Raw genomic sequence first — 19200 nt, 5'->3', positions numbered from 1 at the left:
CAATGAGTTCCAGTTGCATACAGACAAAGTATTCTAATTGGATGCTTGTCAAAGCCTATATTGTTTTGTTGGGCTGAACTGCCATACATCCATAGATAAAGACATAAATATTAAAGAAGAGTAAATAAAATAAGGTGTCACATCTAAAGACAGCAATGCCCTGTTGAGCGAGAATGACCCTCTGCGACATTAAATCCATTACAGGCCTGTGAGAGTAACATCCATAAGCTCCAAATCTCTTTAATACAACACCCATTAGGAAAGTGCTGAGCTCTTTACCAACAGCTAAAATGGTTCACCACTCAGCAAGACCACTGCCTCTGCTCTAGGTCCACTATAGTACAGAAAATCAAACACTTACTGTAAGTAAATCTAAGACTCATGAATGAACTTTTGGAAATTTATGAGCTTTTCAGTCGTCTTGAAAAATGTTTTGTGGTCAAACAAAGGGTGTTTTTTTTTTTAGAGCTGCCTCAATCATTTGAATTTAAATATATTATCTCTCTTTCCTGACTTTATGTTTTGACATCGATAAGAAATAAATAGGATAATGGATCTAGGATAATGTTTTGACTTTAAGATTCCATGAGCCATTGTTTGGTATTATAATAATACTTGCTGCTGACCATGACATAAAATGATCAATACTTGGTTTGGATTGGCGTTTGGACAAAACAAGCAATTGAAGATATTATTCTGCATTTGTTTGTATTTTTTTCTTGAAATATTCTGTCTTACACTTAATATAAATTGATTCATAAAGAAAATCATTTTTGTAACTGTAGCCCCACCAGAGAGTTATTTGTCCTTTGGCAAATTCTTGCATATTGTGCTTTGGCGTGGAGGGTGAACTGTAGTCTTGTAGATTGACTTCTGCTTTTTGTATAAAATGCATACCTGTGGCTGTGACTTGTGACTACCCTTACCAAGTAGTGATAGCCATAGCCTAAGCCAAATATTACTGTATATACCTAAGATTAGATTGTTCGATTGAAATTAGAAGTCATGAAAGAAATTGCTTTATGAATTCTCTTCAGATCAGGGAGACTTGAAAATCTCCAAGTTGATCAAGAGAGACACCTTTAAACCAGTCAAGTTCCCCAGTTCATCACATAGCTATAACGGCTTAAAATTATTGTTGAAATAAACATACATGAACAAATCAAGAGCTAGAACTCCCTCAACTGTCAAGGTTCTTATGGAATTAGGAGCACTCCGGAAAAAGTCACACAACTTTAAGAAATGAAAAAATGTACGTACATCAAGAGTCACTTTATAAAATCTTTCAAAATCAGTGCACACACAAGAAACAAGTCACTTACATAAGTCTAGATTGTAATCAAGCTCTAAAATAAGCAGTTAGCTTCATAATAGCATGAACAGGTGTAACCTTAATATCTTGATGAGTGTTCAGTTATGTTTGCAGTGGTGGCTGGATTAGTTATTAACTGTGGCCTAAATCACTTTGTGCTGACGGATTTGGAAAGTGATAATCCAAGGTGTGCCTTTAAAAGCAACCAGGTCCATTTGTTGCAATGTTCCACTACATAACTGTCCTGAAGAGCCAGAAGAAACACCTCCGAAGGGCTGATCGCAACCACAAGCCGCAAACATGAACGGCACGGAGGGACCTTTCTTCTATGTCCCTATGCTAAACACTACTGGCATTGTCCGGAGTCCATATGAATACCCTCAGTACTATCTTGTCAACCCAGCAGCCTATGCTGCCCTGGGCGCCTACATGTTCCTGCTAATCCTTCTCGGCTTCCCCATCAACTTCCTCACGCTGTACGTCACTCTCGAACACAAGAAGCTGCGAACCCCTCTAAACTACATCCTGTTGAACCTTGCTGTGGCTAACCTCTTCATGGTGTTTGGAGGATTCACCACAACGATGTACACCTCTATGCATGGTTACTTTGTCCTTGGACGGCTTGGCTGCAACGTTGAAGGATTCTTTGCTACGCTCGGTGGTGAGATAGGACTCTGGTCTCTGGTTATTCTGGCTATTGAAAGGTGGGTGGTTGTCTGCAAGCCCATCAGCAACTTCCGCTTTGGGGAGAACCATGCAATCATGGGTTTAGCCTGCACATGGTTTATGGCCAGTGCTTGCGCTGTGCCTCCTCTGGTCGGCTGGTCCCGTTACATTCCTGAGGGCATGCAGTGCTCATGTGGAGTGGACTACTACACACGTGCAGAGGGTTTTAACAATGAATCCTTTGTTGTCTACATGTTCACCTGCCACTTCATCATTCCCATGATCATTGTGTTCTTCTGCTATGGCCGCTTGCTCTGCGCTGTCAAGGAGGCTGCTGCTGCCCAGCAGGAGTCTGAGACCACCCAGAGGGCAGAGAGGGAAGTCACCCGCATGGTCGTCATCATGGTCATCGCCTTCTTGGTATGTTGGGTGCCCTATGCTAGTGTGGCCTGGTGGATCTTCACACATCAAGGCTCTGAGTTTGGACCAGTCTTCATGACCATTCCAAGCTTCTTTGCCAAGAGTTCTTCCATCTACAACCCAATGATCTACATCTGCATGAACAAGCAGTTCCGCAACTGCATGATCACCACCTTGTGCTGCGGAAAGAACCCATTCGAGGAGGAGGAGGGAGCATCTACTACCAAGACCGAGGCATCCTCTGCCTCCTCAAGCTCAGTATCTCCTGCATAAAAGGGGCCATCAACACAGACGAACATCATCCACTATCCAAGAAGAAGACTTCTGCTCCTCAGGGAAACGACTGAAGGCTAATGTTTACAGAATTAACTTCCTTTTTGTACTTTTACCAACAAGCTGGTTCAACCTAAAGACAGTTGCAGAAAAATTCATCCCATTACAGAGTTTTTTCTGTTTGTACTGGATATCCAACTTATCTTTCCATAAGATGTTTCTTTTACTGAGAGCAAAGGGAAAGACATGTTAATCCTACACAGTTGGATAATTTATGATACTGGCTTATTTTTGAATTTAGAGGCATGTAATCAAGGCTATGTAAAATAAAACGCACTTTGCAAATGACTCATCCTGTTTATTTTTTACTTACAATTTGGTTGGCAAAGTTCATACGACTGTAGTTTATTAAATCAAATGAATAAAATTGAGTGACCTGTTCAGAATACATGCATGTCTTGAGTCAATTTCTACTTGAGCCATTATTTAAGTTACCAGAAGCTGATGCCATAAAATCTAACAGCAATACAAAAACTTTAAAAAGTGTCTGACCTTTTGTAGAGGCATCTGTATTGCTGCGGTAATCACATTTCAATCACAGGTCACCTTGGATTTTGAACCTGGCCTTCCAAGGGGATTAGGATATTACTCATCAGGGATGAATACACTCATCAACACTAACTTTATCTGATGACGAATATTAATCACATTAATTAAAGATTAGGACAGAGAAAGACTAACTGGATAACAAGAATTATTATTACAAAGAGACACCTTGATGATAAGGCCGTAGAACGAGAACAGGTACTTGTGTTCTTCACTGCACTCATATCACCCACAAGTCAGTGGACCTTTAAATTAAGAAGCTGTTGAAGGAAGAATCCGTAACATTTCATCTTTTGTCCAAAATTTTGAGCATCTATGCAGCAACTTCTGCGTTTTATAGCATGTTGTCTATTTCACTTATAATTGAAGTTTTTAAAACAGTCTGTAACTGAACAAAAACTTATTTCCAGCTTTCATGATAACATCAAATGAAAGAACATTTAGATAAAGGAATTTCTTTAAAGACATGCCAATTCAGCAATACTCCTACTCTGTAGGGACTACTGCTGTCCTAACGGAGGAATTAATATCATATAGCATATAACGATGGGGTAATAAATCAATCAGGAGAAATCCCCTTTTAACCAGGTTAATATCCACAAAAGTCCCCAGACTTTATTGTGATCAAACTCAAGTCTAATAAATGGCAGAAACTCGGTTGATAACGTGTTATTTTGGAAGCTCAACACACTGGAGAAAAATCATATACCTCAAAATCTCTCCCGACGATTATGCATAGACTATCAGTGGAATAGAGCTTCTGACTGAACAGTCCCATGTAAAGCTCAAGCAGAGAGCTTAAGGGAAATAAATAGCTATCACTTGCTGGCTGGGTTAATATGGCGCAAGCACAGGAAAGCTTAATTACTGGGCTCACATATTCATACTCTTTAATAATGAAATTTGAATGAAGATATATGTGAAAAACACTGAAAGGATGTCAAACTTCAGATTTTTCTTTAAAAAAACAACATATCATTTAGCTTTCTGTGAATACGACAAAAATAAAAATAAAGTCTTCACCCAGTTCCGTACATCTCAATTCATTTCTCAACTTATACTTAAGAATTGTGTCTTTCATGAAATGTAAACAAAAGACTTAATTGCTCCATTATTTCAGCGTGTGCAGTTAGTATGACTACATGTTAAACCTTATTCTGTTACTGCACTGGGATGTGTTGTGTGAATACGATGAAATGCATTTCTAGGTAGAAAAGGAAGCCGATACATTTAGAGCTCATGCAGGTGACATGCATAATTTTTTCTACATGTAACTGACATGGATTTTAAGAGTGTTAACCAATGTGAAATCTCTGTTAAAAATAGTAAAATTCCATCAGTGTCAAACTTCAAATAAAGTGAAGTCACTGTAGCTGCAAAGTATGATCACGACTGACACGCCAGAGTGATTTGATCAAAAGAAGCGTACAAACTCGAAAGCCTCTCCGGAGACTTAACTGAAAAAAGGCTGTGCAGAAATATGAAATCCTTTTGAATTTGTATGGAAAACTTTATTTGATAATAAAAATAGCATTCACAGACTTCTTTTGATAGCTACATATACATTGTAATCCATCTCAAGGAAAGAAGCTGGATAAGTCCACATCTACTTGTACTTAGACTAATGTTATGTATAGCTTCATGGGTCAAATAAAGCTATGAACAATGTAGTATTTATATATGCATAGTTTTATAAAAAAAGATTGGCCCATATACATGTACTGCTTTTATCAACACAGAGACAGCATTATGTCCAGAGCACATTGCAAGAACTAATGCTTGAAGAACACAGACTGCATACAAGTGCTTTATAATACAAAGGCAGGCTAACCATCAAGAGATTCAAACCATCAAACAGTTTTTGATTGACCAAATACAGTCTTTCATTTTTAAAATGTCTTTACATACCTGACCCAGAGTAAATCAACATATTTCTCATAAATCATCAGGTCCATTTCAGAGATATAAACACAATATCACATTCCTCACAGCTGAGGTTTTCATAAATTTCTCTTTTGTACAAGAAAAAGGCAACATTTTAATCCTTGACAGGTTCCTAATAGTTACATTGGAAAAAATCTTTACAGGTTATAGCCAACAGATTAAGTTCTTAAATGTGTTTCTTTTCTTCTTTTTTTGTTAATACAGTACCATGGCAACGACAGTGATCAAACAATGCATTTGTTGTGGATTATCCAATATATTTTAAGTTCTCTAATGAAACATAAAACAGAGAATACACACAAAACACATTATAAAGCAGCAGTCAGACTCCAGTGGCGTGACAGCATGGCTCAGCATGGCAGATTGGTCGTCTCCTGTAACGGGACTCGCCGTATGTTACCAACACAACAAACCACATCACTTATTTGTGTCAGGACCCAGGAGGTGTTTGGTGCGCAAATTTGTGTATCATCCCCATGAGGACATGGCCAACAGTTACTGTGGGGTTACAGTGCATGTGCCTTATTGATAACCTTTGCGCAGACTCCAACAGATTAAGTGGTTAAACTACACTTCAACTTATACATGCAACTTGCACAGGGATAATTTACACATTTGTTTGTATTTCCTCTTTTTGGCATATCCGATAAGTCAAATTTTATGGCAGCTTTAAGCTGGCATAATGAAGACAAATTTAGATAACCATCAATTTCCCTCAGCAGAGAATCTACCTATAGCCTACAGGCTATTGTCTCTGAGTCAGGTTCCTTACATGCTACACCAGCAAACACTGAGGAACAAAAGATCCACAGTATTAAAGCTATTTTTACAATCCTTCTCCGAGTGAGAATCTAACAACACTACTCCCAATTTTGCACATCAGTTGACTGATTCCGTCTTTTTGTGGGTGTATTTCATTCAAAGGAGATTCAGCTGCCACACATTTCCACGCTGCAAAACAAGTAAGGGCACAGCATGCTTTCCTAGGTACAGTGTGCACTTCAGCCTTGGTCCTCAAAGATTTAACAAAGCTTGTTCAAGATATGTGCCAAATTCAAAATAAATAGAGAGGAAATGCAACAAAGCCATATATTATTTATATAATTATCACTCTTCTTTTACCATCAGATCTTAAATTTAGATTTTTGCCTCTCAAGTCCAACAGGACTTTCACAGTTCTTGTGAACCATCAGTGTCTTGTGCTATAGTTTGTTCAGTAAAGCAATTGAGGAATGGAAAAGACATCTAAAAACGAGTTGAAAACAAGCTTAGTAGTAAGAAGTCACCACAACTGGAAGAATGTTTTTACCTCTGAGGGAACAAATATTTAGATTCAGCAATGCCTAGAAAAAGCAATATCACTGATTTGATATGCAGGCACATACAATAACTTTACTATCGTACAACAACTTCTGTTATGTTCAAAATAACTAGACAAAACAACCAGTGTGAACTGATAGAAGGATTGTGTTCCTGCTGTTTTATGAATCTCTGGATGGGATCACAAGTAGTTAAGTCAATCAAATCAATTAAAAAAACCAGTCGACCAAATAAAGCACAAGAGTTCTTGTCCTCAGAAGTCCAATTCCAGTGTATGGTACATAGTTTGCACAGATAGAGGAGAGAGTGGCTAGGGGGATCTCGGCTCTGCTCTAGATGCTGAGGTCTTTGGGGCTTTCTTTGTACAGCCGTCTCTTGGGCTCAGGGAGCTGGTTCGGGCTGTGGCCGACAGCGTTATTGTTATGGCCTGTGTTGTTGTAGGCAGCGTTGTTGTGTGCAGCATTGTTCTTCATCATGCTGTAGTAGTCCTTCAGTCTGGGTGCTGCTGCATAGTTCAGCTCGTCCCGGCTGTAGTTGCTGTCAGGGGAAGAGTCCCGCTCCATTCTGTATCGTCTTTCCGGCGTCCCGTTCATCTGATATCCCTCTTCCCTCCTCTCTGAAGAAGAGTCTCTAAAGAGGTTGCCGTTCTTTGTGGCTCTTTCATATGTACGGCCCCTGGAAAGAGAGAGGGAATCCCCGTTGTTGTTGGCGGCGCGCTCAGGGGTTGAAGCCTCCCTGACTAGCCCAGCCATCTGTGAGTCCTTGAAGAGCCTCCGATCGTAGAACTTGCGCTCAGGGGTGACTGCAAGGAACCCTCCATCATCGTGCTCCCTTTCAGGTGTGCGATCCCGTTGGGCACGCTCTGCCCTGCGGTCCATCGATTTGGCCCGACGACGGTCAGGAGATGAGGCACGCTTGCGGGTAGGTGAGCGGTCAAGAGAGCCACGGCGCTGCTGACGAGACCTCCCGTCCAAAGTGGAACTGCTGCCTGAGAGTTCTCGCCCTCTCTGCTTCTCAGCAGCTGCAGCCTTTTTCCCCGAGCTGTCTTTCCTCAGAGTCTTAAGGAGTTTAGAAATGCCACTCTCGGACTCTGACTTCTTTACTTTGCGGCCTCGGCTCTTCTTGTTGCCACTGCTGCTGTTGGTCTCTGGAGACTGCTGACTGGGGGTACTTTGACTATGATTGTTATTCCAGGTGTGATGATGGTGGGGGTTAAATTGCCGGCCTTGGTAGTCCATTTGCTCTGACCCAGCCCTGTCCCTGTTCCTGTCCCCGTCTCGGCCACGCACAGCCTCCTCCTGGCGTGATGGTTTGTGAAGGTCTGGTGGATAACTGGACTCCAATGAGGTGTGATATCTGCTGTTTGGTGGCAGCGTTCTCACTTCCGGAGTGTTTTGTGCCCCGGGTGTGGAAGGGTTCCCGTCACTGCTGCCGTCTGCAGAATGGGAGAAAGGAGGAGAAGCTTGTTGACACACCTTACCAAGAAGTGAGTTGATGAATACTTTGACATCAGTGACATGCCATTTACTGTGTTAAGCAGACATGACTTTTCTTGTCATGTGAGCTCTTGCATTGACATGACAGAAAGTCAATGCAGAGATTTATGGAAACCATGCATACAACAGCCCTTTTATATGCTAGTATGTCCCGAAACCAATCAGGCTTATCATGTTAAAAAAACCTATCACAATAATGCATTGAAGTGAATGAACACTTCAACGTCTTTTCTCTATGGGGCTGTGGGTTGAGACACAAGGTAATGTCAGCAACAACAGCAGGTACAACACATTGGCGTGTTTAGGGCAGGGGTTACCAACGTCACAGCACAGAAGACCTAGGAAATCATTCAGAACAAAATGGTGAACAGCTCAATGTGCATCATTGGAAGAAACAAGCCAAAAGCAAAATTAATAATAAATGAATAAAATAAAATAAAGTGTTTTTTTCTGCTGGTCTGCCAAATAAGAGACAGGTTGCTATGGCAGCAGTATGTGATAAGCAAAGGCATTAAACAGATCCCAATAAGAATATCTGGTGTGAAGCTGGTGGAAGGGGAAGGTTTGCATGTGTACAGTTTCACAGAAGTTAAATTCAATAATTGAATTCAGGCATGACAAGACATTAAGCATGCACACTATGTACACACACCTGTGCAATAACACAAACAAAACAGGATTCAGGTAGGGATGAGCTGAAAGGAAAGGTGGATAAAATTGAAAGGAAAATATGAGAGGGAGCGTGGATTGGGACAGACTTTTGGCTACAAACCGTGGTCTGATTTTGGCCCATTAGGTAGAAACAGGGCTCTCCCATCTTGTCATTCCTCATAGTACCAACAGCGAGATGAGGAGCCATCATCGCTGGAGAGAGGAGGAAGAGCCCAGCAACAAGAGACAATTAGAGAGAAAGAAGAAGGAAAAGAGAGAAGAAAACAAATAAAACAGACAAGAGGCTGTTTTACACTGCATCTCAATAGAGCGAAAGAAGGATTTCAATTTGATCGTTTTTTATTTTTTATTTCAAGCAGCACCAAAACAACACCTCAGAAGGGGAGAAGGTGTCAGAAGATTAAACTTGAAAAAACCGGAGAACAATACTGAGAAATACAACAATTTGACTGTGCGAGGCATCATCCATCAGCAGAGCTTACAGCTTGGAAGAAATATTATTCAAGCTGTAAAACCTCGGTGCTACAGATACTTTGTGAAAATGAAAAGGCTTTTGTGGCAAACAATTCTACTCAGATCCATTTGTGAAGCTATGACAGGTTGCTTTTAAGTCATGGATCAAAAAGTGTATTTCTGCACTACATTTATTGTGATAAATTCCTAAAAATCAATCATAAAAATGTCCCTGCTCTGCGTTAAGCAGATAAGATGCTTTTTTTTTCTCGTTGGCTGTGTTTACTGCTGCAGCAATAATAACAAGAAAGCTGGCATTAGCAATGTTATTAACAGGAAAAGGAGAAAAACCTTGCATCATGTTAACCTACCATATTCAGGTACAGATCCATCTCCCCGTTTGAGTACGAGCCGCGCCCTCCGACCACCATTCTTGATCAGTTCGATGGCACGTGAATGCTTCATGTTCTTTGTGCTCTCGCCATTAATCTCCAGAATCTCATCTCCAACCTAAAAACAAGGAGCACATAAATTGTAAATGGTGGTAGCATTTTATTTAATATTCACAACAAGGATTTTTAGAGTACAAAGATGTGTAGCAGAACAAAACAGGAGAAATATAAACCATGTATATGGAAATTCAGCTTTAAAAGGATCATACCCTCATCTTTCCATTTCTGACCGCAGCCCCATCCTCCGCTAGTCTTAACACATATAGGTCCATGTTGTACTCCCGTCCTCCTCTCAGACTAAAGCCAAACCCTTTGCTGTCCCGCTCCAGGTCCACAGAGTAGAACTCGGCATCCTATGAAACCAAAAAGGAAACAAGAGGAAAGTTACAGAAATACCAGAGGGAAGGAGTGACTAATCCATGGTCCTCAATGGTGTCAATAGGTGAGTCCAAACTTCAGGGCTAATCAAGCCATGTCTCGCAAACTCACAAAATGTCAATGGCAGTATAATACTCTACAATGCATGAATAATTAATGCTACAGGAGCCTGTGAGGAGGATGCAGATCACTAAGCAAGGGCATCCCAAGGGCTGGACCCAAACCTACCTTACTCATCAAAAGCTCTTTCCAAACAGAAAAATTGTATCTTGCAAAATCACTTCATTTTCTGACAGTTACAGAACAAAAACTTTATTCATCACCAAAAAAAACACTTTCAGCATTTCAGAGCTACTGTAGAACTTCTGTATAAAAGTTGGAGGTAAATTCAAATGGGGTTTTATGGGAATTAATTCAACTAAACAATAGACACGTCTATTGAATAAGTAAGCCAAAAAGCTTCACAAGAAACAATTTCTATTAGCTAGGACGAGACTAAAAACTAATATCACTGGTTGGCAATGTTACCTGATACAGAAACAAGGTGTCTTTCTCTAATGTTAGCATGGAACAAACATCCTAGCAACCATAATGTTAGCTAGGAAATGGTTTAATGCTTAATTTAACTGATGTCTAATAGTATTTTAAGTTTTATAAAATATATTTTTTCTCTGAAATATGGCCCAACTCCCCTATGGATTTCAATCTTTATTCTCTTTGAAGTACATTTACTCTGGTGTTCTACTAATCTGTTATGTTGTGTGACTATTAGATGAAATCTCATGTCAAACCGAGATGGTCATTTACTATGAAGTGAAAACTACTATTCTTACCTGTGACGTCTGACTTTGTGTGGGTGGAGGAGGAGGAGCTCCTTTCGACTTTGAGTTATTCCTTTAAAAAAACAAAGAACCATATGAATTCACATTGTGCTGCATAAAAGAATAAGTTCTATAAAGACATTAGTATTGATGTGTTTTTATACAAAGATGCATTATCACATACCGGGACTCTGTGGTCTGTTGAGGTGTGTGAGTGGTGGTGATGGTAGCTATCTTCTCAGCATTGGTTAGCAGAGAAGCATTGGAAGATTCTGGAAAAACGAAACAAAAATAATAATTCGAAAAAGACTCAACAAAACAAAAAAACATCAATTGCCTCTGCAGAGAACAAAATGTTACTGTCCAGAAGAGTCCACTATACCGCCCACAGGCTACACTATTCAACCTGATGCTAACTGCCTGTGATGTTGTCATTTGCCATTTGATCATACACAACACCGGCCCCAACTGCACGAATGAAAAAAACAGCAGTAAAGAAGAAAAAAACTGGTGGCTTGCATCAGTTTTTTTTTATCTGCTTTTCTGGAAGGCAAAGAAAACAACTGTCTTCTTGCCCTTCTTTGGTTTCACTAACAAGAATACTGCAGCATGTCTAATGCACGCAAGATCATCAGCCTGACTCAAGTTTGACTTCCTCAAGGCCACCTCTTCATCTTATTGAGGTGAGCAACTTTTCATACCCACAAATACCCATATTATTTAAAATCCGAAAAGGGTGGAACACAACAGGGCAGGTTCATGTTTTTTTTGCCTTGCAACTGGCATGATCACAAACAAACTCATGAGTTAGTGGATGTGTGGAGGTTTCCTTCCACATCCAGTCTTAATTTAGGCAGCCGTGCTGTCTCTATGGAGGGCATCAGAGTGGTAGTTTGCTCAGTGTTTTTGTTGGTGGACCTGTAGCTAAGCCGGTAGCAAGCACCCTTGTTACAGAGCTTGACATCTTTTACCCAACATTTGAGGCTTTAGGTTGCAAACTGCTGGTGCAGCAACATAAAGCACTTTCATTTCCTTCCCTTAGCTAAGCCGAGGAGATTAAAACCGAATGGAAGTGCTTGATTTGTGAGCAGTGTTTTTTCATCTGTAAGAAACAGACAAGATATTCAAAATGGTAAGAAATCTGGCAAAGAAAACAAACAAGAAGAAGAAAAAGAGAGAAGAAGAGAAGAGTAAAATCGCAAGTGTAGTTTCTGGGGGCGACTTCACCTTCCTCCTACTCTGTGACTCACTCTCTGAGACACCAGGGTTCACACCCTGATGAAAAGTGCTCTTGCCTGTGAAGAGCAGCGGTGCCCTTTCCTTCCCACAACACCCATGAATAAGTCACATCATAATGCATTATGGAACAGCCATGTGAGGCTGGGAGCAAAAAAACAACAAGTCTTACCATCACCCGGGATGATCCTGAGCGAGACTGTATTCCCGGCCTCCTTGATCAGGTTGACAATGTCCGAGTGCGACTTGTTGGTGATGGAGCAGCAGTTTACGGCCAATATTCGGTCCCCCACTTTCAGCTTTCCACACCGGTCTGCTGGGCTGCCCTCGATGATGCGTCCTATTTTGTGGGGCATGGCCACACAGGCATTTCCAGCTTTTGTGTTAGCAAAAAGGTTTGTTTGCATGTATTTTTTGGGGTGCAAGAAAATGTGTGATGATGATTTGATTGATTGAGGTGATTGGTTTAAATTGATTTTATATTTTGATAAGAAGGAAAAACAGAGAGAGGGAGAGAGAGAGAGAGAGAGAGAGTGAGATATGCAAAGAAAGGTTGATTATTAAAATAACCACATCCCAATTAATTTACAGAAGATTAAGTTGCACCTTCATAAATAACATCCGTATATCACATTTTGCAATCAGTGCACATGCAAATAATACTGTAAAAAAGTAATTGGGTAAACTGTATGATGTCAAAAAACAAAACTCATGGGATCTGTGGGAAAAAGCAGAATCTTTCTCAGCCCCCATCATCTGACGTAATAATCAATGGCCTGTGACTCATAAGCCAGTGCTCAAAACCCACTGTGGCTCATGCTTGACAGCCTGTCAATACACTGTTCACAGCATCATGAGAACGCCTCCCTCTCTACAGAGGATCACTGAGCACACAATCACTGATGTAATTGACATGTGGAATGCTGACATGCTCATAAAATGACCAGGATTCCTTAAGAGCAGCACGCTGAGGAAATATGTGCAGCCTATATTCTGTATATAGCACTAGTCATGCGATCAAAGAGAGGATGGCAAGAAATCCAATCTGCACCTGAGTGACAGAACTCAATACTGCACGACTCCTTGACACGGAAGCTCTGAACAGACCCAGGGGATCTCCAAGTCCTCCTCCATCTCACTCCATTTATCTCTGCTCCTCCCTACTGAACCCTTTTATCAGGCATTTTTGCAACATTTATATTTATTACATCACCCTCCCTCTGTTTTGATTGAAAAATGCACTTGTATCCTGTCACTCTATCTAAATAATGGTATGTGGGACATTTCAGGGTGTGGCAAACACTGTGGATTTAATACTCAATCTGTTAAGCACATTGCCAACGCCAGGTCATTGCGGGAGGAGGGGATAAGAGGGGGGATGGGGCCTGATGGACTGGTGAAAAATGGTTTATGTGTCCATGATGTATGGGAGATTGAATCCGCTGAATCTGCTTTGTTCTTCCCTGAACTGACAAATAACTAGCACTCCTTGTAAAATCCTAAGACAGAGCTTTATCTTGTTTTTTTTGTTTTTTTTTGTAAAACATTTTCCTCTGTCATGTCCCACATGGTTGGAATCTATTAGGAGTGTTAGCGCAGGACGCTAAAGCTAGATCTCAGATCAGCACATGAAAACAACAAAGTCCATTCATGTCATCGTCCCAAGAGGGAAAGTGGCGGAGCGGAGCAGATAAGAAACAAGGCGGCAGCAGCAAAAACAGAAACCTCAAAAGACTATTAGAATTTTTGACTAGGTTGTTGACAAGCACCGTCGCTGGTGTCACCATAAATAAGTTATTAATTCTTGCCTTGCAATTTTGCAGAGCCAAACCATTAGCCCATGGGATCAATGAAATATTCCCCGGGCAGCCAGTTTGGCTTCTATCTCATCCATCCTGGTGTCTTGCTTGTGACACACCAAAGTATATCATCATAATGGCTAACTATACAAGAGACCTTGGCGTGACATTGCTGTTGGATATTCATCACTCTGAGGTTAACACCAAATTTGTTTGAGGAGGACATCTACAATTCCTCATCAATGCCTGAGCAACTCTAATGCATACAATTCTGTTGTTTTGCCATGATAGGTAAGTGGTACAGACAGCTTTGCAGTGTGCTAAGTAGACTTCAGTTATGCTGTGAGGCATGAATCTGTGATGATGGTGTTGGTGATAAAGCTGCAGCCAGCCAGGTTCCCGAGGAAAGGCGCACATGAGGAACGTTTTTTAATCCCTCAGCTCATGATAGAATGTTTGTGACCTCGGCCCGTGGCAATTATGGGAACCCCTGTTAAATGCTGGGATCTTTAGGGAGGAGTGACTGTAAAAATATTATTATTCTGCCAGGAGATGGTATCAGTCAATTTATTAATTGTTTCACTCATTCTTTCAGTAGATGTTCCTCTTAGCTGGGAAAAAAGAATGGGTGAATGGGTGTTGCTTTTAAGGAACAATTCTTTAAGTTATCTGTTGGTCTTAAAAAAGGTTTAAAAACAACAGAATTTTTTTCAGGTGGGGGGGGGGGGGGGGGGCTTTTTGGGTCTTTATTGGAGAGACTAGACAGTGGACAGTTGGGCACAGTGCCATATACAATAACCTTTGAATAATATTGTTTTGGATCTAAACTTTGTTCTGTTTGGATTTTTTGCTGCTGCTCCTAATCACAGAGTAAATTAAAAGTAGAAGTAAAAAAAATCCTCTGAGAAAAACTTGTCATGTAAAATGAACCATCACAGACTACAAAATGCACAAACAATCAAACTGTTAAATCAGATTAAAGTCTCAATTGCATCCCATTACAGTCAAACAGAATCAGCATTTATAAAAATAAGAATGAATTCTCCTGTCAAACTGAATAGACGTCCCGGTCAATCTCATTTGTCTCTGGCTCCTTCTGCCTTACTTACCGAAAGTTGTGCCAGCGTCAGGCCTTGAAACGGATGACACGATGACGAATCCAAAGCCCTCGTTCTCTCCGCGCTGAATCTCCACGTCGTACGGCTGCAGGGAGGCAGGCACCACCGCGCTCCCACTGCCTCCTCCGCCCCCGCTGCCTATGCCACTGGTTGAGCCGCTTCCAGAGCTGACGGTGTTGAGAGAGTTCTGGCTCCCCTGAGGGGTTCGCTTTCCCTCAGTCAGGCTGGGTGCCTGGGTGCTGCTGTGGTGTGAGGATGCCGGTGACGGGGGGACATCACCTTCCCCTTTCGACACTAAGGATGGAGCAAGGGAACAAACTGGTTAGAATAGCAGTTTCCAGAGATTACTTTAACTTTGAAACATTTTGAGGTATTCATTGTGCCAGCCTTTCTTTGCATAGCATGCATGCAACATTACACATGTATACAGTAGATACATGTTCACATGTTTTCAATCAAACTCCCGTCACCTCCGTATCCAGGGCTCTTGCGTCTGACTGTGAGGTTAACGTGGCCCTGTTTGGCAGCCTGCTGCATCAGTTGCACCACCAGCTGGTGAGACTTGCCCACCACCGCTGTGCCGTCCACACAGATGAGCTCATCACCCGACCGCAGGCGCCCGTCCTCATCTGCTGCCCCGTACTTCACAATGTGCCCGATGTAGATCTGGAAAAAAAACATGCACAAACAATGACTTAAACTCTATCTGTTCATGTAAAAAATAAAAAAATTATGCAGTTCAAGAGTCCACAGTTAAATAAAGAAATTTCTTCTAATTTTCCAAAAGCAAAAAAAAATGGTTAATGCAATTGTGAATAATGGTTATAACACAAAACATGTACTTTTATACATTAAAAAAATCACAACAAAGCATGGAGGGGGGCCATGTTTTGGTCATAAAAATATGGCTAACACGCATCCATAGTGGCCGTTTTAGCAAGATTCTAAATGCAGCATTAAATCTGACCTCAAACTTTTGCAAGGCGGCTTCAAAGAGTGAACATCGCATACTCTACCATATTCTGTTTTATTTCATCATCTGTACATGTGACAATGGTCTGTATGAACATATTTGTCTTCACATTGATTCATTCAGAAAACGTGCTTTAAATATCTTCCTTTGTTGGAAGTAATGTGGCCTTTGGTCTGAAATAACAATGAATGGCACGGCAGATTACTGAGGGATTACTGACTGGAGTGAAAAGTTATTGTATCGTCTCACATTGACGTGAATACAGAAGCTTTATGAGGCGGTGTAATGGATGATTAAGAGTATTTAGACTGCAGTAAATTAAAACAGCACACATTAGAGAGCTCAATGACTCTTTGTGACTTAACTCTGATTTAAAATGCATTATTAAAACACAGTGATGTCCAGAGTCTACTGTTTCATTACTTGAAGGTTTTCATGGTCGACATTGGGAGAAACCATGAAGGCCAACCCAGCCTATTGGGACCGCATAGAGGCATGCATGCTTTCGGCATTGTGTGGGAGTCTCTACACACATCTCCTGACAGAAACATGTGCACAACAACCACCCAGCTCTTTTGGCACAAACAACAAGCAGTAACCCCTTTGGGTGCAGTCCTGAAGCTTGCTGCCATTTTATTTCCCTCTTTTCCTCAATCTCTGCCTCACAGTCTCATTCTTGCTCCCCCCCCTTTTTAAGACCAAAATATGGCACACAACCAGAGGGATTGTGGGTAAGGCCTTTGCTTCTCTTAACAAGCTGTCTATATGATCCTCCTGAGAGCAACAGCTCCGATTAGAGTCAGAATGATGTGGTAAGACTTTCTGCTTCTCTTGTTCAAAGGAAAACTGAATAGCAAAGCAGAAAGTCAGAGAAGCTCTTAAAAGTTGGAACCATACAGAGAAACAAGGACAAAACTCTCCCAAAATTTAAAATCAGCATCAGTATAGATGGACTTTATGAAGGCGCATGCATTGATGAGTTTTCAATGCCGCTGTTGTGATAAACTGTTGATGGTATTCAGTGGTGGAGGGATACTTACAGGCTCCCCAGGCTCATTTCCTCCCAGGATACGGAAGCCGAAGCCTGTATCCTTCCGCCAAAGGAAAATGTCCTGCTCCTGGCAATCTGGCACTGAAACACACAAGACAAACATTAAGAGAACTCAATGGAGAACAACCATCCAATCTGCCAAAGACGTGCATGCTTCTGTCATCAGACTGTTGAGCATCTTTGCAGGCAAATCACTGAACGCTCGTTGTTTGAATCAGCAAGTTATTTGCCTCCTTATCGCAGACCAAAAGCCAGCAGTGCAATGAAGGATCAATACTGTGATGGTTTTTCAATTTGTGTCAAAATGAAAGTGAGCAGAATCAGGAGTTACTCTCATTCATCTTCATCTAGCATCTTCCCTCATCTCAGTCCTGTTTTTTTTCTTCTTTTTTTTAGCAGATTGGCTTCTTGTTCTCCTTGTAGTCTGCAGAACCTCATGCTGTGACCTCATCAGACCCTCGCACTTGCAGTCTGAGAAGTTACTCCTTTGGCCTATTTTTATCCCCCATTTTAAACCGAACTTCCCCTACACAAATTGTTCACCTGTTAAACCCCTCTCAAAAGATACACACGTTCCCATACATAAGCATCTCGGCTTGGTCAGAGCAGATTGCGGAGGAGGACATGGGCCATTTGGCGTCATTCTGTTCAACCCGCAGGGCTGGTCCACACAGGAGGCGCAGACCATGTCCCCATGCGCTGCCTGCTGTCTACACGGCTGCCACGCAAAGGACAGCAGCAAACCGATTAGCCTTAACTTTTCAGGTTCCCTCTAGTGTGAATGAAACTGCTGTGACAAGACTTTTACTTAACATTACACTGGCATATGTCTATACAGTCGTCATTACAGCAACAGGGCCCACTCAAACTAGGCCAAGTTGCCCCTACCGTACTGATGCACGATTGTCAGCCCTCCCCAGTCCCCTGCACTTGCACTGCTCTAATTACATTTTCTCTAGTCTTACAATGGAGAACATGACGGCAACTTTACTGACTTTGCGGCTCATTTTGAGTCGTTTTGTTCAGATGCAGCCCTCCTACAATCCTGGATTTCTTGATAATGCAAGATGGCAAAGATTATTTGTCGTTTGTCCCATGTTGTTTTTCTGTACTTGTGCTCGTTCATTAGAAATCTTACCGTGCCAAAGCCCACCTCTTACAACAGTGCTGGATTGCCTAGTGTGAGTGCATCCTCACAGTTAAGTTAACAACGTGTTTGATTGAAATATTCTATGACTATTCAGGTGACTTTGCTGTTCGGATTTGTTATTTGTGTCTTTTAATGTCTAATCATGTATTTTGTATTTGTATGCTTGGCTGCTCCTTGTCTGTGTGAAACTCTGTTAATTGTGCTGCTGCCTGTCTTGGCCAGGACACCTTTGAAAAATAGATTTTTAATCTCAATGAGTTCCTTTCCTGGTTAAATAAAGGTTAAAGGAAAAAAAGGAAGCACACATTTTCCAAATTCTCTCATTTCAATGATATCCAGCCTGTGAAATATTCCTTTTTAAGTGCACTTAGTGGAGGCATGGAATCTCCAACTTGCAAATTCAACAGTCTGCTCTTTTGTGTGGACATGAATACATATGATAAATTATATAGGCCTTTTTGTCATTGCTTCGCCTTTTTCTTGTATCCGTGTGTCTCCCCCCCACCATAGACTTAAAAAGGGGCTGCAGCTCAGGGGTTATCAAACAGATATACCAATCAGCTGCAGCTTAAAGCAGCCCTCTCCGGGCTCACTTAATATTTAATCAGCAGCAGTCCTAGATTCTACAGGCAGCCGTGATTATTAACCAACACTGCAACACACGTCGGATTCAGGTCTGGGTTGCAGCACACACGGTAAACCTGATGTAGACATCGCAGATCTACAATCCCGAAAACAGTCTTTTACAACATCTGTGTTTATTGCACAGCACGCAGACCGCTTCACACTTTAAATATCATCTCCAGTACAAGAACAGGAGGTCTGAAAGATGTTGATCGGTCAGAAGAAGCGAGTGAAACTGTTATTTTGGAGGATCATTCTCCTCTCTCTGCAGCTCTTCTATTAGAAACAAGAAATAAGCGGTTTGACACCCTTACAGTGTTTCCCTATGAATAATGCAAGAAAAGGGCCATGAGTGCAAATGATACTGAGGAGTCTTACAGAGGGATAGAGTGCTTTCCAGTTTGGATTTTGAATACTCTTGTTTTTTCCCCTTTTT

At 41.3% G+C, this 19200-nt stretch overlaps 2 protein-coding genes across 17 annotated transcripts in view; one reads left to right on the top strand and one right to left on the bottom strand.

Moving 5' to 3' along the window:
- Nucleotides 1–1536: 1536 nt before the first annotated feature.
- LOC109980930 (rhodopsin) lies at nt 1537–3019 on the top strand. Its single transcript, XM_020629505.2, has one exon. It carries the CDS (start codon nt 1613–1615, stop codon nt 2669–2671), a length of 1059 nt encoding a protein of 352 aa, XP_020485161.2. The 5' UTR covers nt 1537–1612; the 3' UTR covers nt 2672–3019.
- Nucleotides 3020–4766: 1747 nt separating this feature from the next.
- Nucleotides 4767–19200, bottom strand: part of LOC109980984 (membrane-associated guanylate kinase, WW and PDZ domain-containing protein 1) — an 87279-nt gene continuing 72845 nt past the window's right edge. For 11 of the 16 annotated variants that reach the window (XM_020629581.3, XM_029276555.2, XM_029276554.2 and 8 more), the window contains 9 exons: nt 16980–17071; nt 15437–15632; nt 14958–15260; nt 12222–12425; nt 10998–11085; nt 10826–10886; nt 9824–9967; nt 9534–9672; nt 4767–7976 (listed from right to left, as the gene is read on the bottom strand). In XM_020629581.3, the coding sequence (XP_020485237.1) occupies nt 6874–7976; nt 9534–9672; nt 9824–9967; nt 10826–10886; nt 10998–11085; nt 12222–12425; nt 14958–15260; nt 15437–15632; nt 16980–17071 (2330 nt within the window). In that variant the 3' untranslated portion in view covers nt 4767–6873. Of the gene's footprint in view, nt 7977–8809; nt 8902–9533; nt 9673–9823; nt 9968–10825; nt 10887–10997; nt 11086–12221; nt 12426–14957; nt 15261–15436; nt 15633–16979; nt 17072–19200 lie in introns of all 16 variants that reach the window. The other 5 variants (XM_065961644.1, XM_065961646.1, XM_020629586.3 and 2 more) reach the window with 2 other exon arrangements.

The sequence above is a fragment of the Labrus bergylta genome, chromosome 12 (genome assembly GCF_963930695.1).
Source record: "Labrus bergylta chromosome 12, fLabBer1.1, whole genome shotgun sequence".
Taxonomy (NCBI): domain Eukaryota; kingdom Metazoa; phylum Chordata; class Actinopteri; order Labriformes; family Labridae; genus Labrus; species Labrus bergylta.
The sequence above is the reverse complement of the archived record's forward strand: the minus strand, read 5'-3'. Positions and strand labels throughout refer to the sequence as shown.

Coding starts and splice junctions, on each gene's coding strand:
- LOC109980930 (XM_020629505.2), top strand. CDS start 1,613: ATGAACGGCACGGAGGGACCTTTCTTCTATGTCCCTATGCTAAACACT.